Genomic DNA, 25874 nt, shown 5'->3' with positions numbered 1-25874 from the left:
AAATTAGTACTTGAACTGGAAGCTGGTCAAGTTATGTTAGACTACTCCAGAGTACTAACTGTGTCTTTTGGGTAGAGTGGACAGGATGGAGAAACCAATCTGCTAGAAATAGAAATATAGGTTTAAAACAACCAGAGTAGACTTCAAAGTAGTACCTTGGTTATTTCTTATGACTTGAATTTTTTTTTTCTTGACTGAAGGACAGGAACTTATAGAGACCTTATGAAACTCAGAGTCAGGTGAAAATAGATACTGTAAAGACACTCAACTATATGAAAGTAATATGGAGAACTGCCTGTTAGCATAAGGCCTAACAGGATATTAGTCCCTGCAAACTATTGTTTCTTAAATGTTAAATGACTCTCAATGTGCCCTTTAAAAGTTTCATTTATTTATTTACTTATTTAGAGAATGTGACACAACTAGAACATCACTCTGGTGATGATGTTTTAGTACCAGGGATCAAACTCATAACTTTACTTGTGCAAGTTGTGTGCTCTACCTCTGACACCAATAAGCCACCTCACTGGCTGCCCAATGTCTCGTTTTACAAACATATCTTATCAAAGTTTTTTTTTCTTTACTTTCTGGAGGTATCAACTTACTTTCTGGAGGACTATCAATTCTGTCAGAATAATGGTGTTAAAAAATCTTCCCCTTATAGTTTATTATATTCAAAAAGTGACTTAAGTCTTTTAAAAATCATTTTATTCATAGATGGAAATTGAAAAATAAGAACAGAAGGGAAAACACAAAGCAGAACTTGGACTGGATTTGGTATTTTGCATCAAAGTAAAGGGCTCTGGGATGGGAGTATTGTGGAGGAGAACCTACATGGTGAGTTAGAGTGTTGTGTGGAAAACTGAGAACTGTTACAACTACTGTATTTTATTCTCTACTGTAAATCATTAATCCCCTCTAGAGCCCCCCAAAGAAAAAAGGAAAAGTTAAAAAATATATTAGGACAGATGTTGACGCCTGAGTACAACCTCTTTTCTCCCTATGATAAGTGTTGCACATTGCTTTCAGTGTCCACCCAAGTCTTTCTTCACTGTCATGCAGAGTTCCCAACACCATTTTTGTTCTGTCTTTTCCTCCCACAGAATCATTTACTTTGCAGTAATATGCCATGCTCAGTCCCAGTCCAGGTTTCATCTTGTCTTTTTGTTTCATTTGGTTTGGGTTTTTGCTTGTATGCTTGCCTTTTTTGTTTGTTTTTTAGTTTTCACCAGTGAGTTCTCTCATTTAACATGATTCTCCAGTTCCAATTAATATAAGGCAAAAGAGATATCATCTTTATTCTTTTTTTTAAATATTTATTTATTTCCTTTTGTTGCCCTTGTTTTTTTATTGTTGTCGTTATTATTGTTGTCGTCGTTGTTGGATAGGACAGAGAAAAATGGAGAGAGGAGGGGAAGACAGAGAGGAGGAGAGAAAGATAGACACCTGCAGACCTGCTTCACCGCCTGTGAAGCGACTCCCCTGCACGTGGGGAGCCGGGGTTCGAACCGGGATCCTTATGCCGGTCCTTGTGCTTTGCGCCACCTGCGCTTAACCCACTGCGCTATAGCCCTACTCCCTCATCTTTATACTTATGGCTAAGTAGTATTCCATTGTGTGTATATACCACAACTTATTATCCACTTAATCTCTCCTAGGCATCTACCCAACATTGACAAAAATCCCTATACAAAGAGATATATGTACACTTACATACACAGCAGCACAGTTTATAATAGCTCAAACCTGGAAACTGGCAGATGCCCGACATCAGACTCCAAACTCTTTATTTATGTATCATGTAGTTTTTCTACTAACCTAGACATTTCCTTTCCTAAGAATTCTCATCCAAAATGCTTTAATTGCATTTTAAAATAGTAGATGAACTACAAAGTAGTGCTTCTGATTGTGAAATGGCAATGGTCTACATCAGATGGATCAGACTGAAATTCTACCTGGCCCATTTATCTTATTCCATCTGTGGAGTACATAAGAATTAAGGTCCCTTTTAGAATTATAGGATTTGAAGAGCTATGATTCATATTCCTGTTTTAGGTTCAACTCGACTCAAAACTTTCATAGAGGATTTCTGGGAGGCGTGACCATGGAATACCAGGAATAGAATTGTCTCTCCTCTCAAAACATCAAATAAACACAAGAGACCCAGCTGAAGGAACAATCTAAAACTGAAAGTTATGCAGCATCAGGTGGATGCTCACATGTGCTGGGGGCAAAAAGGTGTGAGGGCTGAAGTAAAGCAGAGTCACATCAGAGCTCTGGGCAGAATGATGCTGAGCCTCACCATTTTGACTAATTTTACTTTAAGCTGCTTTTCTCCAAGCTCCTCAGTCAGAAACAAGTCAATCCAGGCAATTGTGGTTAGTGAATTGAATGGTACTGAGAGGGACCTCATAACAAACCAAATACAAGGTTTAAAATATGAAAACATTAGAAAAATATGCAAGGACAAAAGTCCAGATAAAACTACCACAAAGGATTTTGAAGACAAGATACAGACACTGATTGAGCTACTAATCACAGGAGTGAAGAAAGAATTTGCAAATAATATCGGAAATGGAGAAACAGCAAATGTGACTTCAGAAGAAAACACTATCTGGAGGTAACTGGAGAGCTAAAAGCTGAAAAAGCTGAGCTAAGAGCACAACTAGCTGAACAAGCTAATACAGTATCAGAACAGGGTTACAAAATAGCTAAGCTACAGAAAACAACACAGGGGAGACAGAATACAATAAGTGAGGCAGAAAACATAATTAACAATATTGAGGATGAATTAGAGAAAACAAGGAAGTACGAGATCTCAAAAAGATTAAAGGATACTGAAGACAACAACAGAGACATATGGGATGACTTCAAAAGAAGCAATATACACATTGTCAGCTTACCAGAGAAAGAAAGAGAGGAAGGGGGAAGGAAGAATTATACAGGACATAATAGCTGAGAATTTCCCTACTCGAGACAGGATAAATGACAAAAAGGTTTAAGAAGCTCAGAGGGTCCCAAACAGAATTAACCCAGACTTAAAGACAAATTATATTTAGAATGAAAAGGAATAAGGATAAAGAAAGGATTCCTAACACTGCAAAAGAAAAACAAAGAGTCACCTATTCAGGAAAACCCATAAGATTTGCAGCAGATTTCTCCACACAACCACTAAAGGCCAGAAAAGAATGGCAAAATATATATCGAACACTCAATGAAAGGCTTTCAGCCAAGACTACTGTATCCTGCTAGACTGTAATGCAAGCTAGATTGAAGCATAAAACCTTCTCAGACAAGCAACACTTGAAGGAATCAGCTATCACCAAGTGTGTCCTGCAAGAAATTCTGAAAAGGCTCTTATGAACAGCATAATGGTAATTACACCATTGTAAACATGCCATATATCAGAACACTCTAAAATTTTAGAATAATGGCATTAAATATCTTAATTCTATAATATCAATAAATGTCAATGGCCTGGATTCACCTTTTAAAAGGCAAAGAGTTGTAAAGTGGATCAGAAAACACAGCACAGACTTTCCACTTTCTGCAACCCACAATGACCCTGGTTCCATGCTCCCAGAGGGATAGAGAATGTGAAAGCTATCGGGAGGGGGTGGGATATGGAGATTGGGTGGTGGGAATTTTGTCCTACCCTATGGTTTTATTAATTTATCCTTTCTCAAATTAAAAAAAATTTTAAAAACTAAAAAAAAAAGAACAAAACCCAACCATTTGTTGTCTACAGGAATCCCACCTAACTCAACAAGACAAACAGAGACTCAAAGTGAAAGGATAGAAAACTAGCAGACAGGCCAATTGGACCACCACAAAAGGGCAGGAACAGCTATTCTCAATTGGACATGATAGACCTTAAAGCAAGTAAAATTTTAAAAGATAGGGATGGACATTACTTAATGCTCAGAGGATCAGTCAATCAAAAGGTCTTAATGATTATTAACATCTATGCACCCAAGGATAGGCCACCTAAATACATCAAATGTCTACTGCAAAGGCTACTGCAATAAATTAACAGCAACACAGTAATAGTAGGGAATTTCAACACCCCTTGGATGTTAGACCAGAAACTATTAAACACTTAGAAGAAAATATAGGCAGAACTATTTTCCATCTAAATTTTAAAGGTATCTTCTATGAAATGAATCCAGTTTTTTAAAAAAGTTGGTTAATAAACACAAAGTAGAACTTGGACCAATATAAAGGACTCTGTGGTAGGGTTGGAAGGTTCAGGTCCTAGAACAGGATAGCAGAGGAGGACCTAGAGGGGGGTTGAATTGTTATCCGGAAAACTAAGAAATGTGAACAGAGGTGAATGGCATAATAGTTATTTAAGATATTCTTATTCTGAGGCCCAAAAGGCTCAGGTTCATGGTGAATTCACCTACCCCATCTTGGATGGAGCATGAAGAAATCATGTTAAATGAGATAAGTCAGGCACAAATGAATGAATATGGGATGATGTCACTCATAGGCAGAAGTTACAAAACAAGATCAGAAGGGAAAACTAAGCAGAACTTGGACTGGAGTAGGTGTATTGCACCAAAGTAAAAGACTTTGGGGTGGGAAGATGGGTTTAGGTCTTGAAACATGGTGGCTGAGGAGGACCTAGTGGGGGTTGTATTGTTATGTGGAGTTATGGATGTACAAACTATTGTATTTTACTCTTGACTGTAAACCATTAATTCCCCCAATAAATAATTTAAAAAAAACTTTCTTAGATAAAAAATGACTATCTTACTGTAAGAAGTATTTGAGAATGAACTATGGAGATGCCCTTTTAAGTCATTGCTGTGCATAGGGCTTTCAATATTAGATCTTTATTTTCCCTTTTGTTAACATAAAAATCCCACCATTAGAAAGAGAAAGCCATTCCCATCCTTACTTGGAGACACTATAGTAATGGTGTTTTGTAGTGATGACTAGAATACTGCACTACAAATATTCCATGTTTTCCTGTCCCTGATTAAGAAAATCACTAACTTGTCTTACAAATATCTATTTAGTCATCCAAAAATGCATGACATGCATGACTTTTCCAGTAGCCCAATATTATTTATCTACTTTGTGGGAGAATAAAAGGGGAAAACTGACTTTTATGTTTCCTAACTTTCCTCCATACTTCTTGGCAGTGATAAATTCTTAATTTACCATTAACAGTATGAGGAATACTTTTATTTTCTGACCCCACTGGTTTAGAATATGATTTCTGACAACATGCAAATTGTAAAAATTTCTCCTCAAACCAAAGAAATTGTAGCATCAGTTAAGAGTAAACCAATTATTGGTAAATGCTTACCTTTGTTTAACATGAGTCACTTAAAATGACATTTTTATTAGTGATTAACATTATTACAAAAAATATAATATTTCAGGAATATTTTCTTACCCATAACAGTACGTTAAATCATGATAACCTTCCCCAATGTGCTTCCTCCACACTTTGACCCCCTCCCAAGAGGTGTTGTTCTTACAAAGTCCTATAGACAGTTTGCATACCAATTTTTTCTAAGTTCTTATATTCTAGTTATCTATATTTCAATATAAGTGAAATTATCCATTTATTGTTCTTCACCTCTCATTGTCACCTAGCATAATTACCTCCAATACTATCCATCCATTTTGTTCCAAATGATAAGTCCTTTTTATTTCAAGCCAGTATTTATTCATGTCCAATCATTCACTTTTTTTTTCATTTTCCTGAGAAAAAGCCCTGGGAGATCTTGTTATACTAAGAAGGTTTTTTTTTTCTTTTGGTAATTGACATTTGCTAGTCAAGTATGATATATCACATTTAACATTAGGTTAGCAAACTGAATTCTAATACTGAGCATTATGTGAATTTTGCAGCAGTATTTACTGTGTGGTTCTGTAAGCTTAATATTAATTCATTTCAATTCAGTATACCTCTTTTAGGAAGTAAGGGCTATCATCTGGTATGTACATAAGTATTTACTGTAATCTGTACCATTTTTTCTATAACTTACAATATATATTAACTTATGCTCAATTTATATTAGCTGTTTAAAAGTAACATGTTCATGAGGAACAATTCTGCCTGGAAGGACATTGTGTTATGAACAGAAAGCTGAACTTCCATAATAAACCCATTATAGATATATTTCAAGGTGTCACTTCCATAATCCAAATTTTAGTCTGCATGATTTCCCTTGTCACATTATATTTTATCTTCTTTTATCCACATAGCTCTGAAAAGCTCACTAAGGAGCAGTAGCAATAAGATCTATATCTGTACTGACAAATTGCATTGCTAGATATTTATAGAAGTATATAGTATAATTATACTATTTGATATTCTTTGAACAAAGATTTATATATGGGTGTAATATCTGTATGAAAAAGACATGGTAATTCTAGACCAAATCCCATAGATTATTACTATATTACCAAAATTCTCTAGAAATTCACAATTAGAAAAATGCTATGTTTAAATTTAACATAAACCCAGGCACTTAAGTATTAGGTTAAAAACTAAGTTTTTGAAGTGTCTATCTAAATCCTTCTTAAAAGGTAGAGATAATATATTTAATTAATTTATTAAAAGCATAATCTGAAGGAGTGAAATATAACAAGGTGCTATTTAGAGATACTTAAAACAATTCTCCATTATATGCTCATTTGTTGAAGTAAATTCATGTTTTGAAAATTTGGAAAATGGAAATGAATAATAAAAAATCAATATCTACGTAAAGTTCCTCTTAGATTTCCTAAAAATAACCAGTGTCTCCTCTGAGCTAAGTTGAAGTTGAAATTATTTTAGGTCTCTGGAGTTAGCTACCCTATTCATTTGGTTAAACCTTTGCATTTTCTTGTTATCTTTCTTACCAGACTGTGACAGCCAAAAATTTAGAGCTGATTCAGTATAGCTTCCCCTTCAGCAACTCAAAGAGTATCAGGCTCTTCTTAAAGGTGTGCTGGGTTTAACTGAATTTTACCAAAACTATGATCAACAACCACTCTGGGAGACAGCGACGCAAGACAGAGTGAACCTCGTCCCACAGAACACACAGTCAGCACACAGACCTTAAAGCACACTTGATGAATCACACATGGATGGTACCAGCTCAAAGGGAAAGAGATGAAAGGAAGCCAAGGACTTTTCTAAGTGGCAGACACAACTGGTAGAGGGCAAACATGTGGGTGTTCTTTGTGTACTAGAGCATCTCCTCCAGGTCTCCTGTGAGTGGATGCAAGATACAATTATAAGCACTTGTGGAGTTTAACATGCTAGGTAGCAGCCTGTTTTGGGATCTTCTGCTTTGAAATAGATATGCATATACACATACATACACATTCATATACATCGATTATTCAATATTTACCATTTAATTAAACAAGATCTAAAATTGCATACAAATTAAGAGTAGAAATAATATATTTGTTTCTCTGTTACTTGAGACTCTATAAGAGTGAGATTCACAAATTATAAGTTTAACCTGCAGCATCTTAAATGATGACTGCAACAACCCTTGGAAACACTCTGAATTAAGTTGATTTTTGGATCTCCCAATTTAAATTATGTAGCTAATGTGGTTCCCTTTCCATGTAATGATAAAAATAACAAAAAGGACAGAAAGAAGGGACATTGGGTTCCTAGTGTTGTCTCCTAGACACCAATTAAGGTGCGGAGATGAGAGGTAATACCTATCTGTTAAAAAAAATACTGTAACCACTAGTCAGTCCCCCAATAATATATATATACAGAGGGGGGGGGGACTTTGTACTTAGCAAATCAATTTATCGGATGTACAGCAATTTTTCATGACTATAGGTCATAATTTGTTTATCTTCTTTTACGAAGTGGCTATTCAGATTTTCTGCCCACTTTTTATTGGATTACTTAGGTTTGGTGGTGGTGGTAATGCTCTTCTTTTGAACTTCCCATTAAGACTACTTAAAAATATTAGTAAGTGTTTAGACAGTGAGCCATCTCCATCCACATACACAAAGCATTATAAAGGGTAAGATATTGCCCATGAGTTGGATGAAATAGGACTACTATGAGACCAGGTGTGGCACACCTGGTTGAATATTCATGTTACAGTGCACAAGGACCCAGGTTCAAGCCCCCAGTCCCCACCTGCAGGGGAGAAGTTTCGTGAGTGGTGAAGCAGGGCTGCAGGTGTCTCTCTGTCTCTCTTCCTGTCTCCCCCATCTTCTTGATTTATGGCTGTCTCTATCCAATAAACATAGTTAAAAAGAAAAAAAAGAAACAAGGCTCTTATAAGCAGTGTTTGGATACATAGACTAAATATTCCTAGAGAATGAATTATTCACTAGTTATTACTTATATGTCATTAGAAAGAGCAACTTAGACAACTACAGTTTATAGGTTATGCTAATGTGGTTATCCTCTATTTTTCACATTTGAGCTTTTCCACAGTTGCTTAGAATTAGGAACAACACTTATATTCTGCAAACATTCTTTGAGGAAATGCTAAAAGAGTAAAATTTGTGGAGAGAGATATCTTCCTTTCTATATTGATACTTATCAAACCAGTTGCCAAAACTATGGGATTTGCTCTACACAAGAATTTGTGTGATGTCTAATCTGTTTCTACTCTAATGCATTCAGACTTTTAAAAGTTAACTTTAAATTATTAAGTATTTTGTATTGATTTAATAAATGGATTTATTACAGTAATTATGTGTAGCTTAATGTTTCTTTCCCTTGAATTTGTTCTGGGAAAATCAATGACTTTTTTCCAAATTGCTCTCTTCCCCTGATACAGCACTGTGATCTGAGATAACTGTAATATACTCAGTTCAAAGAGAACCAGTGTCATTTATCTATACAGCAGTAATGAATACAATTATCTACAGATTAGCTTGAAATAAAATGGCTTTGTGTATTATCTTTGGAGGTAACACTCTCTTCTTGGAGAGTATTTAATTTGATACTGTTATCTATAAGAAATAAAGATAAAGCATGCGCATGTAAATGTGTCACTGAAAGTACTCTTGAAAGCAGAAAGTGCTATTTTTTATTTGTTATAAGAGAACCCCAAGTAATTCAAGGGTAGAAAAATGATGCCCAAATGAAGTCACATGACTCAAAGTATAATTCCTGTGAAATCCAGGAAGAACCGTATTAGTGATAGTCTCTAAGTATACACAATGTTGTACAATAAGTTGATTTCTCTAAACAAAGAAGAAAATCCTTTCTCCAAGGAGCTTACAATCTAAAGATACAAGTTGGTGCGATACACTATGAGATGAGAACAATAAGTGAGCCCCGTGTGGGTGGTCTTCATAGTTAAAATGCTTCTAAGACAAGTAACTTCTTGGAAAGGTAGAGGTTGAAGAGGGAGTGGCCCAGGCATACAAAGAAGTTGAAGACTGTTCTTTTGGGACTGGAAGATATAAGAAAGGGAAGGGAATGTTAGAGCATGTGTATGAAAAGAAGCTTGGCATAAGAATGGGTAAAGAGATCAGACTGACAATGACATGGCAAAGCTTGGTGATTTAGAGGAAAAAAAAAGTAAAATGCCAGCAAAGGAAGATTTAGAGAGAGTCAAACAAAATACCATAAGACTCTATTTATAACAAATGCCACACCTTTAAAGACCCAGAGCTAAAGAATGATACATGCAATAGCTTCTTACCAGTGTGAGTGTCTTCTGCAGAAGAGAAAAAAACAATCCAATATAGTCCCCATGAGAAAAGGCTTTGTAAGTAGCAAAGCAGTATAAATATAAATCATTGTCCTATTCTACTTTGTTCTAACTTCATTAAATTCTTGCTTAGTGTCATATTTTAAGACAAATGTTACAACAGAACTTCTCATTTTCCAAGATATTGCCAGGAACAGATCTGTTTTTTTCAATGCCCCATTTGTTTCTGTTCATTAAAAATTCTCATAGTAATTGTTTCCCCCAAAGGGCTCTTTCCTTACAATTCAACTATTACTGTTCCATGAAGATTCTCATTCTCATCATCGTTCCTGCCCCCTCCATTGTTACTCTACTCACATGATCATATGTTTTCTTTAGTTTCATAAATTCATTTTTATGCTCTGCCTCATTCTAATGAGAATTCAGGTTGGTTTACTCAGAAATACATAAAATAACAGGATTAGAAAATTGGCAGATAAATGAGTCTGATGGGGAAATCAATGTAAGCAACTAAAATCCTTAGTTTCAAGGTACAGCTTACACTAAGTACACAGAATTAGGGCATTTAAAGATGTGTCCTAGGTTTGGTGCTTAATATCTTAGGAGACAGATCAAGAAGAGAAATATTTGTTTTAAGATTTGCAGGTGCTCACCAGGTGAAAAATATCCAAATTCTCAGAAGAAGCACAGCATTTCTTGAGAACCAATTGAAATTTCTCTGAAGGGTTTTTATAAAAGCCAGTTTTGTGAGTAGAGTTTATCCTGAGGGTACTAGAAAGTCAGTAAAAGCCTTTGATCCATGATATGGCATACACGAAAATGTGTTTAGAGCAGAAATAAGAAAGCACAAATGAGAGAGTGTGTGTGTGGGGGGGTGAGAACCAGTTAGAGATGAACTCTAAGGTTCTGAACAAGGATATATCAGATGGAATTGGGAAGAAAGAACGGTTTTCAGAGGGATCAGGAAGATGGACTGGGTCACTGCTCAGGTATGAATGGGAACGGAGGTATCAAGGGTTCCTTTTTTAATTCAGATCTATCTAGAGTGGATAGTTCCACAATCCCTTGCAAATGCACAAAGATGTTAAACTAGAAAGCATAGCAAATTATGAAAAAAGTAAGGATGCCACTATTGACTTCTATAATTATATTATGAAGCTAGCAGAAAAAGAAAATGTGAAGCTGTCAATTACTTAGCACTTTATAAATTTATAAATTGCTTTTATGTCTAATAGCTTCTTATTGTGAGGGCAGTTTCTTTTTTTATTTTTTAAATTTATTTATTTATTGGGGAATTAATGTTTTACATTCAACAGTAAATACAATAGTTTGTACATTCATAACATTCCTCAGTTTCCCATTTAACAATACAACCCCCACTATGTCATTTATCATCCTTCATGGACCTGTATTCTCCCCACCCACCCACTTCAGAGTCTTTTACTTTGGTGCAATACTCCAATTCCATTTCAGGTGCTACTTGTGTTTTCTTTTCTGATCTTGTTTTTCAACTTCTGCCTGAGAGTGAGATCATCCCATATTCATCCTTCTGTTTCTGAGGGCAGAATCTATAAGTAGCAAGTATTCAGATTTTAGAAATAAGCAACCTGAGACTTAGTGATTAACTAATGAATACTAAATCATATGATTTGTAATTGTCTTGTTTTTCTATTCCCTACTGTAAGCACTGCCTCAATGTCTTCTGTTTTAGCTGTTGGTGTTCTATTACTAGATGACAAAATCAAAGCAAGTGTAGAGATTTTTCAAGAACTATGAACCTCATTTTTTGTCTTTTACTTACTACAATAATTCTACAGAACACATTTGATATAAATAAGACTGTTTGCCCCTAGACTGATATGCTTTTCAAATTATATGTCCACTTGTAAGTCCTTTCATTTCTTCCTACTTCTGTCAGATGTCACTACTTGATGTACATGGCAGATTCCATACTCCAAATTAGCTATGGCCCTGAAAATCAGATTAATATGCTTGTTACTTTTAGACAGAAATATGAGTGAATATATATTGAATGATAACACAGGGAATTCTTTTGTGAGAACCTAACTCTCAAATTATGTTATGCTCTGTTTATCTTATTTTTTAAATCATTTTTGGAATGCATTTTTTACTGTTTTCTAAATTGTTGACTAATTTTCAGTGTGCTGGATATATTATCTATAAAAATAAAGTGTTAGTATGTAATGCTTGGTATATAATCCCTGCTCCTTTATATGTGTCTTGCACATTTATATGTGCACATGCACACACATATACGCACACACACATGCACACACACGTGTGCACACACATACACAATTGGTAGGAACAGGAGGATGTAGTGCTGTTTACAAACAGGGAGCTGTCACTGTGCTTGTTTATTCATTTGCTTGAGAAGTGAGTTTTTGGTGAATAGTACTCTACTTGCCAAAGTTTTAAAATACCTGCCTGATACCCTTCATTCTACAACAATGTGAGACAATTTTTCTCAGTCCCAAAGCCTCTTTTCTGGAAAGTTTGAAAAATTTCCTTTTGTTTACAATAAGTCTTTCCTCACAAAATGGTCATAGAAGTTTATAGCCAGATTTTTCCTGGTTAGCTTGTCTCTCCGTTTTTTCTTTGGTGGGGAAGGCTTTTAATAAAATATTTATTGACTATCCACAGGAGGATTGTTTCTGTAAGAAACAGTTTGCCTCTGTGTGAATTTTTTGTCTCCAACTGGCCAGATAAAATATCTTGTGTTATTTGGTTCAATGTGTATATAATTCTGATATGTGGGTTTTTTATAACCAAAGTTCATCAGCATCCAGAATATGACCTAAAATAAATGAATTTTATTCCAAATATACTTTTTGAATTAATTTTACCTTTTGTTGCCCTTGTTTGTTTTATTGTTATTGTAGTTATTATTGTTTTTATTGATGTTGTCGTTGTTAGAATAGAGAGAAATGGAGAGAAGAGGGGAAGACAGAGAGGGAGAGAGAAGAACAAACACCTGCAGACCTGCTTCACTTTCTATGGAACAACTCCCCTGCAGGATATCCTTACGATATCCTTACGCTGGTCCTTGTGCTTTGCGCCATGTGTGCTTAACCCACTGTGCTACCGACCAACTCCCCTCAAATTAAATTTTAAGATAACAGGAAATCAGTGACCAATATGTCCATTCATTAAGCAACCTAATGTGAGTAGGAAGGTGTTTTCTCCTTATAACTTCTTGAAGTATGAAATCAATAAAATTGATGGAACTAGAACTCAACAAGTTCAGTAACTACAGCTTTTGGTTTTTCATGGTACATTTTTTTCCTCATAATGGTGGAAAGAAAGAGTGTTGATTTCTTCTCATAGTTTGAAACACAGGAGTTACTTTTATTGCTAGAAATGACCATACATCACAGGAAAATGGGAATGATTTTCCAATAATGGTTGTCTATAGAAAATACAGCTGTAGCATCATATGGATCTGAACTCAACTTTAGTAGATTCCTAGTTTGATGTTTTTTTGAAACCTATGTATGAACATAAGAATAGGAAAAATCAGATAAATCAATCCTAAAATTTAAAATGTGGTCTTGAAATGGTACAGTAAATGAAGTACTGAACTCGTAAATGTGAGGTACTGAGTTTGATTGCCAGCATAGCATGTGCCAAAGTAATGCTCTGGTTCTCTCTTTCATTAGCATGTAAATATATTAATATAAATGTATGTCAGTATAGAAAAATCATAAAATAATTACAACAAACCTTAGTGGGATAAAATCCTCAATGCCTTATGGGAATAATTTAAGGCATGAGAGTATTTTCTAGAAACAAGTAGAATTTACAAACTTCCATGAGATCAAAGGGTTTACTTATAAGTCCTTGGTCTTCTATAAAGTTGTCCTGTTTTTCACGTGACTATCAATATATTCATTTTAGATTTCTTTAAGGAAATAATTATTATTTTCTTGCCTTTTGTGTTTAAATGTTTTATACAGAAACACATTTTGTAGGGATGCAGTTGTTTACGATGGAGATGTTTATTTGTGAATGAGAAATGTTCACTAAAGGGAACTAGTGGTATACTCTCTAAAAGTAATAATTTCAGCAAGGAAATATGATAGTGCAGGTAAAGTAAGTAGATTGTATAAATCATGTCTACCAAAGGATACAATTGTTCCCTCATGTGACCTTGGCTTTAGTTAACATAGTAAAGGTAATTTATTAAATATTTAAATAGTGTCATTTATAGAAGAAAATAATCAGTGATATGATATGTTATGTTTGGAACTAGTGAGAGACTTCATTATAGTGCTTACAAACATTGTGTATAGTCTATGTATGACATTATGCAAATTTCTCCAGAGCAGAATGGTGCTCTTTGTGATGTATCTGTTAGTTTTACTGCCCTTAGGCTAAAAAAGGATATGATGGATGACTATCAAACATCAGATTTTATATAAACCAATAAAATTTGAGACTTTATATTTAATTGTATTTTGTCTATCTACTATATTGAACTTTCTTTCGGAAAACTAAACTAACATTGACCTGCCAGAATCTATGGAGAAATTGTGGTATAATATATTTGATTATGTATCAGTAAATACAATAGAGCCAAGTGATAAGCTGGCCAGAAAATATTAGATGGCTGAAGGGACATTGTTTGAGCTGAGAAACAAATAATGATAATCAAAATTTGTATATCTTATATATCCTTTCCTTATATTTCCTTGTCTTTCTTTCCTCCTATTATTTTGTTCTAGCACTGAAATTTGCTTTTAAAATTCTTCATCTCTTTGCTTATTTTAGCCTTTTTTTTTTTACTTTTGTAAATCTTTATTTTATTACTGGATAGAGACAGAGAGAAAAATTGAGCGGGGAGGATGATAGAGAGGAATAGAGACAGAGAGACACCTGCAGCCCTGTTTCACCACTAGTGAAGCTTTCCTCCAGCAGATGGGGACCAGGGGCTTGAACCCTTGTGCACTGTAATGTGTGTGCTTAACCAGGTGTGCCACCACCTCGCCAACTCTTTTTTTTTTCCCTACCACAACCACCAACTAATTTCTTTTTTTTTTTTATTTTATTTTTTTTATTTTTTTTTAATTTTTTTTTAAATTTTTTATTTAAGAAAGGATTAGTGAACAAAGGCATAAGGTAGGAGGGGTACAACTCCACACAATTCCCACCACCCAATCCCCAAAACCCACCCTCTCCCATGATAGCCTTCCCATTCTCTAGCCCTCTGGGAGCATGGACCCAGGGTCGTTGAGGGTTGCAGAAGGTAGAGGGTCTGGCTTCTGTAATTGCTTCCCCGCTGAACATGGGCGTTGACTGGTCGGTCCATACTCCCAGTCTGCCTCTCTCTTTCCCTAGTAAGGTGTGTCTCTGGGGAATCTGAGCTCCAGGACACATTGGTGGGGTCTTCAATCCAGGGAAGCCTAGCCAGCATCCTGGTGGCATCTGGAACCTGGTGATTGAAAAGAGAGTTAACATACAAAGCCAAACAATTTGTTGAGCAATCATGGATCCCAAGTTTGGAATAGTGGAGAGGAAGTGTTAGGGAGGTACTCACTGCAAACTCCAGTGTAATCCTGCTTTCAGGTATATATTTTGCAGTAGTTTATGGATACGTGTGAACATAAGCTCTCTCTCACAGAAACTGTTGTATGTCTAGGTTATGGGACTTTGTTAGAAAGTGAACTACCTGAGATGAAATTAGAGTGTACTATAAAAGGAAAGGTCTCACCCAAGTAATGAAGCTGAAGGGTTGTCATTCCACACGTGAAGTCTCTGGATACATTCTGAGGTGAAGCATGTTGAGATGGCAATCGTTGCTTTGGTTAGGTTGTGATCAGCGGATGCAATATTATTTGGTATGGATTGGGAGATGCATACGGGAAAGTGAGCCCTATCCAAGGGTGCCAGGACTGGGGGAAGTAGGGGCTCTATAGTGAAGATGTGAGGTTCCTGCTGTCTTAGGGTTCAAAAAGACAATCAATAGTTAATATTATCATCACATTATTTGTTAATTGGGTTAACTTTGAAAAGTCCCTTTGTTATGGTTTGCTGTACAGTACCCAGTATCTTGTATATAGCTGTGCTATTGGAAGCTTCTAATCTACTTGGTCTAGGCTTTTGAGAGAGTCCGCATATCAAATACGTAGCCTATCTATTAAAAGGCTAACAAACATATGAAAAACTGCTCTAGGTCACTGATTGTCAGAGAAATGCAAATTAAGACAACACTAAGATACCACCTCACTCCTGCAAGAATGGCATACATCAAAAAGGACAGCAGCAACAAATGCTGGAGAGGATGTGGGGACAGAGGAACCCTTTTACATTGCTGGTGGGAATGTAAATTGGTACAGCCTCTGTGGAGAGCAGTCTGGAAAACTCTCAGAAGGCTAGACATGGACCTTCCATATGACCCAATAATTCCTCTCCTGGGGTTATACCCCAAGGACTCCATAACACCCAACCAAAAAGAGGTGTGTACTCCTATGTTCATAGCAGCACAATTCATAATAGCTAAAACCTGGAAGCAACCCAGGTGCCCAACAACAGATGAATGGCTGAGAAAGCTGTGGTATATATACACAATGGAATACAATGCAGCTATCAAGAACAATGAACCCACCTTCTCTGACCCATCTTGGACAGAGCTAGAAGGAATTATGTTAAGTGAACTAAGTCAGAAAGTTAAAGATGAGTATGGGATGATCCCACTCATCAACAGAAGCTGACTTAGAAGATCTGAAAGGGAAACTAAAAGCAGGACCTGATCAAATTGTAAGTAGGGCACCAAAGTAAAAACCCAGTGGTGAGGGGTAGACATGTAGCTTCCTGGGCCAGTGGGGGGTGGGAGTGGGCGGGAGGGATGGGTCACGGTCCTTTGGTGATGGGAATGGTGTTTATGTACACTCCTAGCAAAATGTAGACATATAAATCAGTAGTTAATTAATATGAGAGGGGGAAATCAATTGTATGTCTCAAAGGTTCCCAACTAATTTCTTATCCTTCAGGTCCACTGCCCTAATGAAAATTCTCATATAATAGGAGAAAAAACATGAAAACTGTTTTCTTTGTGTTTCTTATATTTTTGGAAAATAGCCCTTCCTACTTTCTTCCACTTACCTTTCTTTACTTAATCTTCTCAAGCAAAATCTTTATCAGATGACCTCCTCTCATGTTTCTATAAAGAGACTCTGTTATAAATGGCTGGAGCTGAGATTAGTTTGTTTATCCAAAAAGCAACAATCTCTGTATGGCATCTTCATAACTCTGACATATTGCCTTCTAGGCTGGCATCCCAGGGTATTTATAATCTTATCAATAGTTAGCATGAAAATATCAAATCAGAATTAATTTCAAGTCACTGTAACTTCAAATGATTTGAATAAAACACCCAAGACAAATTTTCACAGGCCTGGTACTGTCTAACAATTGGAAATTGATGCTTTGGAACATTGTTTTTAAAATGATTTCATTTTTGGAGGAGACAAAATTCTATTAACACTATATTCCAAAGAGAGGAACAAGCACTTGTCACTAAAAATCCAAAACTCTGACTCCCCCTGCCAAAAACAAACCTTTAAAAAGCACTAAGAGACTATAGCAACAGTGATGTAGATATTAGGGTAACAGGCTTACGTGTTCATTCAACAAATATAATATATTGATAACCAACAATATGCCTGTGTTGCTTTATTGCTTGGTTATCCTAAAGATAATGTTCCATAGTTTGAAAATGCCCATTCACTAGTGGTGAGTAACCTATAGTTAAATTAAAGTAAGTCTCAATTTCATTTCTTTTGCTAACCAGTAACTTATTATTATATAATTGGGATGACTATGAAATATAGTGCCTTTAGTCTTCTATTCTGGATGCTGAATCTTCAGAATCTTTGGTCCCATTATCTTGACTTTATTTTTGCATACCTTCCCTAATGTATTTATTATTTAATATAATATATAAAATTATAATTGGATATATTTAAATTAATGTAAATTTCAATATAAAACATTTAAAATGGATGATATTAAAAAAGAGAACCAGAGCTAGGTGGTGGCACGTCTTATAGAGCACACATGTTACAATTCACAAGGACCCAGCTTCAAGTCATCAGTCCCCTCTGTAAGGGGGGAAGTTTCATGATTAATGAAGCAGTGTTGTAGGTGTTTCACTTTCTTGCTCCCCTTCCCTGTCAATTTCTCTCTGTTTCTATCCAAAATAAAAAAGTATAAAAATGAATTAACAATGTCCTTTTTCTTGCCTATTTTGATATTTTCTTTATCATAATATTATTGAGTAATAATATATTCTCAATACATGCATTTTGTCAGATGCATGTGGGTTGTTGTAGTATTTAATTACTGTTTGGTAAATTCAAGGATAATGAAAATGTCTCCTATGCTTTTGTATAGAAACCTTACAAGGTTGGATTTTACATTTAGGTAAATTATTCATACTGACTTAATTTTTTACTTAATTTTGTATAGGGTATGTGGTAAGGGTAGAGATATATTTATTTATATATTTGCATATGGATATCGCCTATTTCCTAGGTTTCTGTTGAATAAAAAGTTTTTTCTCAAAATATTGCTTTGACACTGTCATCAACTGGCAGTATTTGGTGAGAGGAGTGGTGGGCAAACACCTATCTCAGGGAGATAAGAAATTGCACCCATGAGGCAACTGTCCTATAGATAATTATTTCCCTAATAAAACAATCTGTTAAAAAAAAAGGGGGGGAGTCAGGCGGTAGTGCAGCGGGTTAAGCGCATGTGGCACAAAGTGCAAGGGCTGGCTTAAGGATCCAGGTTCAAGCTCCTGGCTCCCCACCTGCAGGGGAATCACTTCACAGACAGTGAAGCAGGTCTGCAGGTGTCTGTCTTTCCCTCCTCTGTCTTCCTGTCCTCTCTCCATTTCTCTCTGTCCTATCTAACAACAATGACATCAATAACAACAACAATAATGAAAAACAACAAGGGCAACAAAGGGGAAAATAAATGAATAAATAAATATTTTAAAAAAGGATCTATCTCTAGACTCAACTGGTCTGTGCTTCTCTTTATATAATAGTGAACTTCCTTGTTAGAAGTCTCAAAGGAGTGCAGTTTCCTTAGCATTTCACATTTCCACGTTTATTTTTAGAATCAAATTTTAATTTTACAAAGATTTCTTCTTTTTTTAAGATTTTATTTATTTATTAATGAGAAACATAGAAGAAGAGAGAAAGAGCCAAACATCACTCTGGTACCTGTGCTGCTGGGGATTGAACTCAGGACCTCATGCTTGAGAATGATGCACCACCTCCCAGACCACAGTTTTTATTCTACTACTTAATGTAAAAACCTGAAGTCTGTGTCCCTCCCTCCCCCCACCCCCAGTGAAACTGAACATCTACCTTCACCCTCCACCAAGATATTTTTACTTTGGTGCCATACTACAAACTCAGTCAGATTTTGCTTTGAGCTTCCCTTTCTGTTCTTTCTCAGCTTCTGTTTATGAGTAGGATCATCCCATATTCATCTTTGTCTTTCTGATTTTTCTCACTTAACATAATTCCTTCTAGCTCCATCCAAGATGGGTCAGAGAAAGTGTATTCATTGTTCTTAACAGCTGCTTTAGTATTCCATTGTGTATATATACCACAGCTTTCTCAGCCATTCATCTGTTGTACATCCAGTTTGCTTCCAGGTTTTAGCTATTACAAATTGTGCTGCTATGAGCATAAATGTACACATATCTTTTTGGTTGGGTGTTATGGAATCTTTAGGATATATCCCTAGGAGACAAATTATCAAGTCATATGGGAGGTCTATTTCTAGCCTTGTGAAAGTTCTCTAGATGGCTCTCCACAGGGGTTGGACCAATTTATATTCCCACCTGCTGTGTAGTTCCTTTTGTCCCTACAACTTTTCTAGCATTTGTTGTTGCTGTCATTTCTGGGACTCACACTTGAGCAGCTAGCATGCAATGGCAAGCATCCTAGACAGTAAAATATCTTTCAGCCCTATTTATATCTATATTTAAAGAGTATCTCTTATAGATAACCAATAGTTGTCTTATTTTTTACATCATCTGATCATTTCTGACTTTTCATTAAGGTTCATAGGCCATTTACATTTAATGAGATTAGTGATGTGGGTAGTTTAAGTCTGTCATATTGTCATTTGTTTCCTATTTATCCAATATAGTATTTATTTCCATTTTTCTTCTTTCTTATGAATAATGAGTATTTTTATGAATGTGTTGCATAGGCCTCACTAAGTTGTTACCAATGATTCTGTTTTACTACTTTGTAGGTTTATATGAATGTAATTGACATTTATGGTATAAATCTGTACCTCCATTTGCTATCACTGTCTTTTCCTGGTCACTATATTGTAACATTTATTTACCGTGATGCATTTTTTCTATCTCTAACATAGTTTTTATCATCCTTTTTTCATGTTTAGATCATAATAGACATATGTAAGATGTAGAGAGATATAAAAAGCGCCCTCAGTTAAGTCTTCCTCATTGGTGCTGTCTTGCATAACTATAATGCAAGTTAATAAATAACCAGGTTACTGGTACTGATACAATAAATATGCAGAAAAAATCCACTACCACATGGATCATTCCAACTACCAGTTTATTAATCCAGCCTACCACCTTTATTCCTAAGAACTACTACTTCATGACAACCACTAGTATTTACACCCTCTTTCATTTCTGAAGATAATTTTCTTTCTTAAATTTAGTATTTTCATGAGAGAAACACAAAAACAGAACAATACTTAGCTCACATATGATGGTGCTGGGGGTTGAATCTGAGGTCTCTGGCAACTCAAATATACACGTCTGATATATTAATACAGTATTATCTCTATGACCTTAAAATGACTTTTTTCCTTAGAGTATTATATGAAAGAAATTATAGGCTAATGCCATCTTAACACTGACTTTTTTTTTTGCCTCCAGGATAACCCTGGTGCTGATGCTCGATGCCTGTACTACAAATCCACTGCTTCTGGAGGCTATTTTTTCCCTTCTATTGCCCTTGTTGTTTATCTTTGTTGTTATTGTTGTAGTTGTTATTGATGTCGTCGTTGTTGGGTAGGAAAGAGAGAATGGAGAGAGGAGGGGAAGACAGAGAGGGGAAGAGAAAGGCAGACACCTGCAAACCTGCTTCCCCGTCTGTGAAGTGACCCCTGCAGGTGAAGAGCCGGGGGCTCGAACCAGGTTCCATACTCCCTCCTTGCCCTTGTGCTTTGCGCCTTGTTCATTTAACACACAGTGCTACTCCCTGGCCTCCAAAACTGTCTTTGCTAACACAGTTTTTGTCTGTACAGATAGGTCATTTTTTCTATTTCCTTTAAACAACATTTTAACAATTCACATATTGGAACAACATCTTGTCTATTTCTTGTGTATACCTATGAAGGATTAATATGAACATTTGTACATAGGTTTTTATGTGAAAGTGAGTTTTTATGTAACTGGGGTTTTTGTTCATGAATATCACTGCTGAATTATAGTTTATTATTATTGGGGGTTAATGATTTACAGTATAGTTTTTGACACATAGGCACCTTTCATCTCCCCTTGATTGATATCTAGGAGATAGATCAGGATCCCCATGTCCCTACATCTTGTACCTTGCTCTGCTTCCTTAGAGTCCTTGGCTTTGGTGCAATACACTATACTCAGCCCTAGTTTTCCCTGCTGTTCTTTGTCCTTAAGTTCCACCAATAAGTGAGACCATTTGGTATTGGTCGTTCATTTTCTGACTTGTCTCAACATTATGCCTTCAAGTTCTGAGCATGATATTGAAAATGAGTTGATCTAATCATTTATAACAGCTGAGTAGTAGTCCCCTCTGTATATGTACTATAATTTTATTAGCCATTCAATTATCATTAGGTATCTGGGTTAATTCCATATTTGTGCATTACAAACTATGATGCTATGAACATTGGTGTGTATGTGTTTTCAGATAGTTTTTTTGTATGTTTGTTTTTCTTCTGGGTAAATCTCTAGAAGTGGGATTACTGGGTCTTAAGATAAATCCATTTCTGGAGTTCTGATGAATCTCCAGACGTTTCCATAAGATTTGGATCAACATACATTCCCATCAGCAATGTGAAAGAGTCCCTTTCTTCCTACAACCTCTCCAACAGTGGGAGTTTCTATCTTGTCAAGTATGAGACATCCTCACAGGTGTAAAGTGGTATCCTGTTTTTCTTGACTTTTATTTCCATTTCCCTGATCATTAGGGACTGAACATTTTGTCATGTCTGTTGGGCCTTTGTAAATCTTATTTGGAAAATATTCTGCCTGTATCCCTGTCCCTGCCCCACACACTACAGATATTTTTGGTTATTTTTTTATTTATTTAAGAAAGGAGACATTAACAAAATCTTAGGGTGGGGGAGTACAACTTCACACAGTTCCTGCCACCCAATCTCCGTATCCTATCCCCTCCCCAATAGCTTTCTCATTCTCTCTCCCTCTGGGAGCATGGACGCAGGGTCTTTGTGGGTTGCAGAAGGTGGGAGATCTGGCTTCTGTAATTGCTTCCCCGCTGAACATGGGTGTTGACTGGTCGATCCATACTCCCAGTCTGCCTCTCTCTTTCCCTAGAAGGGTGAGTCCCTGGGGAAGCTGAGCTCTAGGACGCATTGGTGGGGTCTTCAGTACAGGGAAGCCTGGCCAGCATCCTGATGGCATCTGGAACCTAGTGGCTGAAAAGAGAGTTAACATACAAAGCCAAACAAATTGTTGAAGAATCATGGACCCAAAGGTTGGAATAGTGGAGATGAAGTATTGGGGGGTACTCACTGCAAAATCTAGTGTACTACTGCTTTCAGGTATATATTTGCCCTAGTTTATGGATATGTGTGAACATATGCTCTATCTCCTGGAACCTGGTCTATATCCAGGTTTTGGGACTTTGTTAGTAAGTGAACCACCTGGGATGTAATTAGAGAATGCTATGAATGGAAAGGTCTCACCCGAGTGATGAAGCTGAAGGGTTGTCATTCCACATCTGAAGTCTCTGGACACAGTCTGAAGTGAAGTGTGCTTGGGTGGCACTCATTGCGTTGATTAGGTTGCAAACAGCAGATGCAATATTCTTTGATAAGAATTGGGAGAAGCATACGGTAAAGTGGGCCCTACCCTAGGGTCCCAGGACAGGGGGAAGTTTACGCTCTGTTGTGGAAATGTGAGGTTCCTGCTGTCTTAGGGTTCAAGAAGATAATGGATAGTTACTGTTATCATCACATTATTTGGTGATTGGGTTAGCTTTGAAAAGTCCCTTTGTTAGATATAAAATCAATTTTCCCCCTCTTGTATTAATTAAATAGTGATTTATATGACTACAATTTAATAGGTGTGTACATTAACACCATTCCCATCACCAAAAGATTGTGTCCCATCCCACGCATCTGCCCCCACCCCCAACCCCACCCCTGCTGGCCCAGGAAGCTGCATACCCACCCTCCTGCTCACCACAGGGTTTTTACTTTGATGCCCTACTTTCAATTTAGTCAGATTCTGCCTTTAGTTTTCCTTTCTGATCTTTCTCAACTTCTGTTGATGAGTGGTATCATCCCATACTCATCTTTATCTTTCTGACTTAGCTCACTTAACATAATTCCTTCTAGCTCTGACCAAGACATTATGTAATGTCCTTGCCTATCTTTTATTACTTTATTTAATTTAAAATCTATCATGTTAGAGATGAGAATGGCTGTTCCAGCTTTTTTTTTTGTGGTCCATTAGCCTGTATATTTTTCCATCCTTTCACTTCAAGTCTGTGTTTATCTTGTTGTGTCAGATGGGATTTTTGCAAGCAGCATATGGTTGGGTTCTCTTTTCTGATCTATTCCCCCACTCTGTGCCTTTTATTGGGTGAGTTTAAGCCATCGACATTTATTGATATTATGGATTCAATGTATTGTGGTGCCATTGTTCAACTAATTTCTATTTGCTCTGATATATGGCAAGTATTATAGTAAGTTCCTTGTTTATAAGAGGTCTTTGAGAACCTCTTTCAGGGCTGGTTTGGTGATGGTTGCTTCCTTTAACTGTTGTTTGTCTAAGAAGATTTTGATCCCTCCATCCAGTTTGAATGAAAGTCTAGCTGTATATATTATCCTTGGTTGAAACCCTTTTTCATTCAGGGCTCAATAGATATCTTGCCATTATCTCTGGCTTTTAAAGTTTGAGTGGAGAAGTCTGCTGATAGTCTTATGCATTTTCCCCTGTATGTGACTTTTTTTTTCTTGCAGTCTTTAGGATCCTTTCTTTATCCTTACTTCTTCTCATTGTGACTATGATGTGTCTTGGTGTCTTCAGGTCTGGGTTGATTATGTTTGGTACACTCTGGGCCTCTTGAGTCTTGATGTCCTTTCTGTTATTCAGGTCTGGGAAGTTTTCTTCTATTATTTCTTCTAGAATGTTTCCTTCCCCTTCCTCTCTTTCTTCCTCTGGCAGGCCAATTATACGAATGTTACTTCTTTTGAGATCATCCCATATGTCTCTGTTGTTGTTTTCAGTGTCTCTCAATCTCTTTTTAAGCTCTTTCACCTCTTTCTTTGTTTTCTCTAACTCATCCTCTGTCTGACTAATTCTGTTTTCTGCTTCTGTTAGTCTGCTTTCCCTTCCCTCAGTTTCTTTCTTCAGTTCAGCTATTTCAGATTTCAGTTCTCTAATTGCCTCAAGATAATCAGTATTTTCCTTGATGGTCTCAACTGTTGTTTCCCTAATACTGCCATTCCTTTCCTCCAAAGTTGTTTTCATTTCTGTGATTAATAAGTTTATTATTGCTTGCATACTTTACTTATCTATGGTTACTTCTGGCTGATTTGTAGTTTCTTCTGTCCTCTTGTCCTCATTCATTGTATTAGTAGCAGTTTTATTTGCTCTTGATCTACCCATTTTTTATTATTGTGTTTCTTATTTTTATGTCTGTTGTTCCTCTTTTGTTGTGTGTTGAGTACAAGAAACACTGTACTAAATACCCTTATGACAAATGCAATCACCAACCTCAGAAATCACAGTAGCAACTGAAGCAAGGATTGAAGCAGTTTAACCACTACCAGTTAGGCAAACAATGTCTCCATTCAGTGAAAAAATAGCAACCAAGTCCAAGTGAAGAAGAAAGAGAAAGGAAAAAAGGGATAGCAAGAATTGACAATTATGCAAATCTCCTATCCACTGTATATTCTAGGGGTAGCAAGAGGAGAAAGGGAAGTAGAGCAGAGTTACACACATACAGAGTCCACTCTGAGTCAGATTTCTTCCCCAAAATAATTCACAAACTAGTATCAGTGAATTCAGAAGGCCAAAGAAGGAGGAAGGAAGAAAGACAAGGGAAAAAAGGAAGAAAAACACGAGAAAGAAAAGAAAAAAAGGTAAGAAAAAGAACTGTAATAAAGGAGCCATGAAAGGAAAGTTTTTTAATTAATTAATTATTTTATTTTTTAATTAGCTAGGACAAGAGGTGAGGGGAGAGTGGGTAGGGGAGGTAGGAGTGGTGAAACAAGTTCCTCTCGCAATGGATAAAAAGCCCAGTCACCTAGCAATGGAAAACACACTAAGAGTTAATTCTGGTCAACCTAAAGAGGGGGAAGAGATATCACTTTATATAATATTAATAATAAAATAGAGCAGTGTAAAAAACCTGTCCCACCTGGGCAGAGGCAGCTGATTGTTAAGAAAGTAAAACAAACAAAATCCCAAAAACCAAAAAAAAAAAAAAAAAAAAAAAAAAAAACCTCATGGCAGTCTTTCCCTTTTGTAGATCCAATTGGTCACTTAGAAAGAAAGAGCTCCAAGGGTTTCAGAAAGGAATAGACATGGAATGGAACCCCTGTTGGGCCAGGAATCTTGGTAAAGAAAGAAGCTCAGCAGGGAAGCCTGCTAGTAGCAGCTCTCTAGCATCCAGGGTCTGGTTGGGGGGTGGGGGGGCTGGAGTGCGCTTTGGGAATAATAAAAAAATTTTTTCTTTCTTTTTTCCTCTATATTCGAACCCAAACTGGGCTATATTCACCCCCTTGGTGTCACAGCTAGGACCCCGAATTCATTGTTCTGCTGAAGGCAAAAAATCCTACCGTTTCCAGCAGTTGTTGTTGCAACTCAGACCAGAAGCTACTTCTCAGTCCACCATTTTGGCCACAGACATTTTTCAATAAGGCTGTTTATCTTTTTTATTATTGAGTTTAGTGAGTTCATTGTGT

The 25874-nt window shown here is 36.4% G+C and overlaps 1 protein-coding gene across 5 annotated transcripts in view; it reads left to right on the top strand.

Annotated features, from left to right (window-relative positions):
- EDA (ectodysplasin A) overlaps positions 1-25874 on the top strand; it is a 620747-nt gene that overhangs the window by 278392 nt on the left and 316481 nt on the right. Inside the window, exon 2 of one of the 5 annotated variants that reach the window (XM_060182843.1) lies at positions 2056-4171. The exons of the other annotated variants lie outside the window; for them this stretch is intronic. Within the exon in view, the coding sequence (XP_060038826.1) occupies positions 2056-2082 (27 nt within the window). The 3' untranslated portion in view covers positions 2083-4171. Of the gene's footprint in view, positions 1-2055; positions 4172-25874 lie in introns of those variants that run through there. 5 annotated transcript variants of the gene reach the window in all.

Source organism: Erinaceus europaeus, chromosome X (genome assembly GCF_950295315.1).
Source record: "Erinaceus europaeus chromosome X, mEriEur2.1, whole genome shotgun sequence".
In the NCBI taxonomy this organism is placed as follows: Eukaryota; Metazoa; Chordata; class Mammalia; order Eulipotyphla; family Erinaceidae; genus Erinaceus; species Erinaceus europaeus.
Note: the sequence above shows the minus strand (reverse complement) of the source record. Positions and strands in the feature narration are given on the sequence as shown.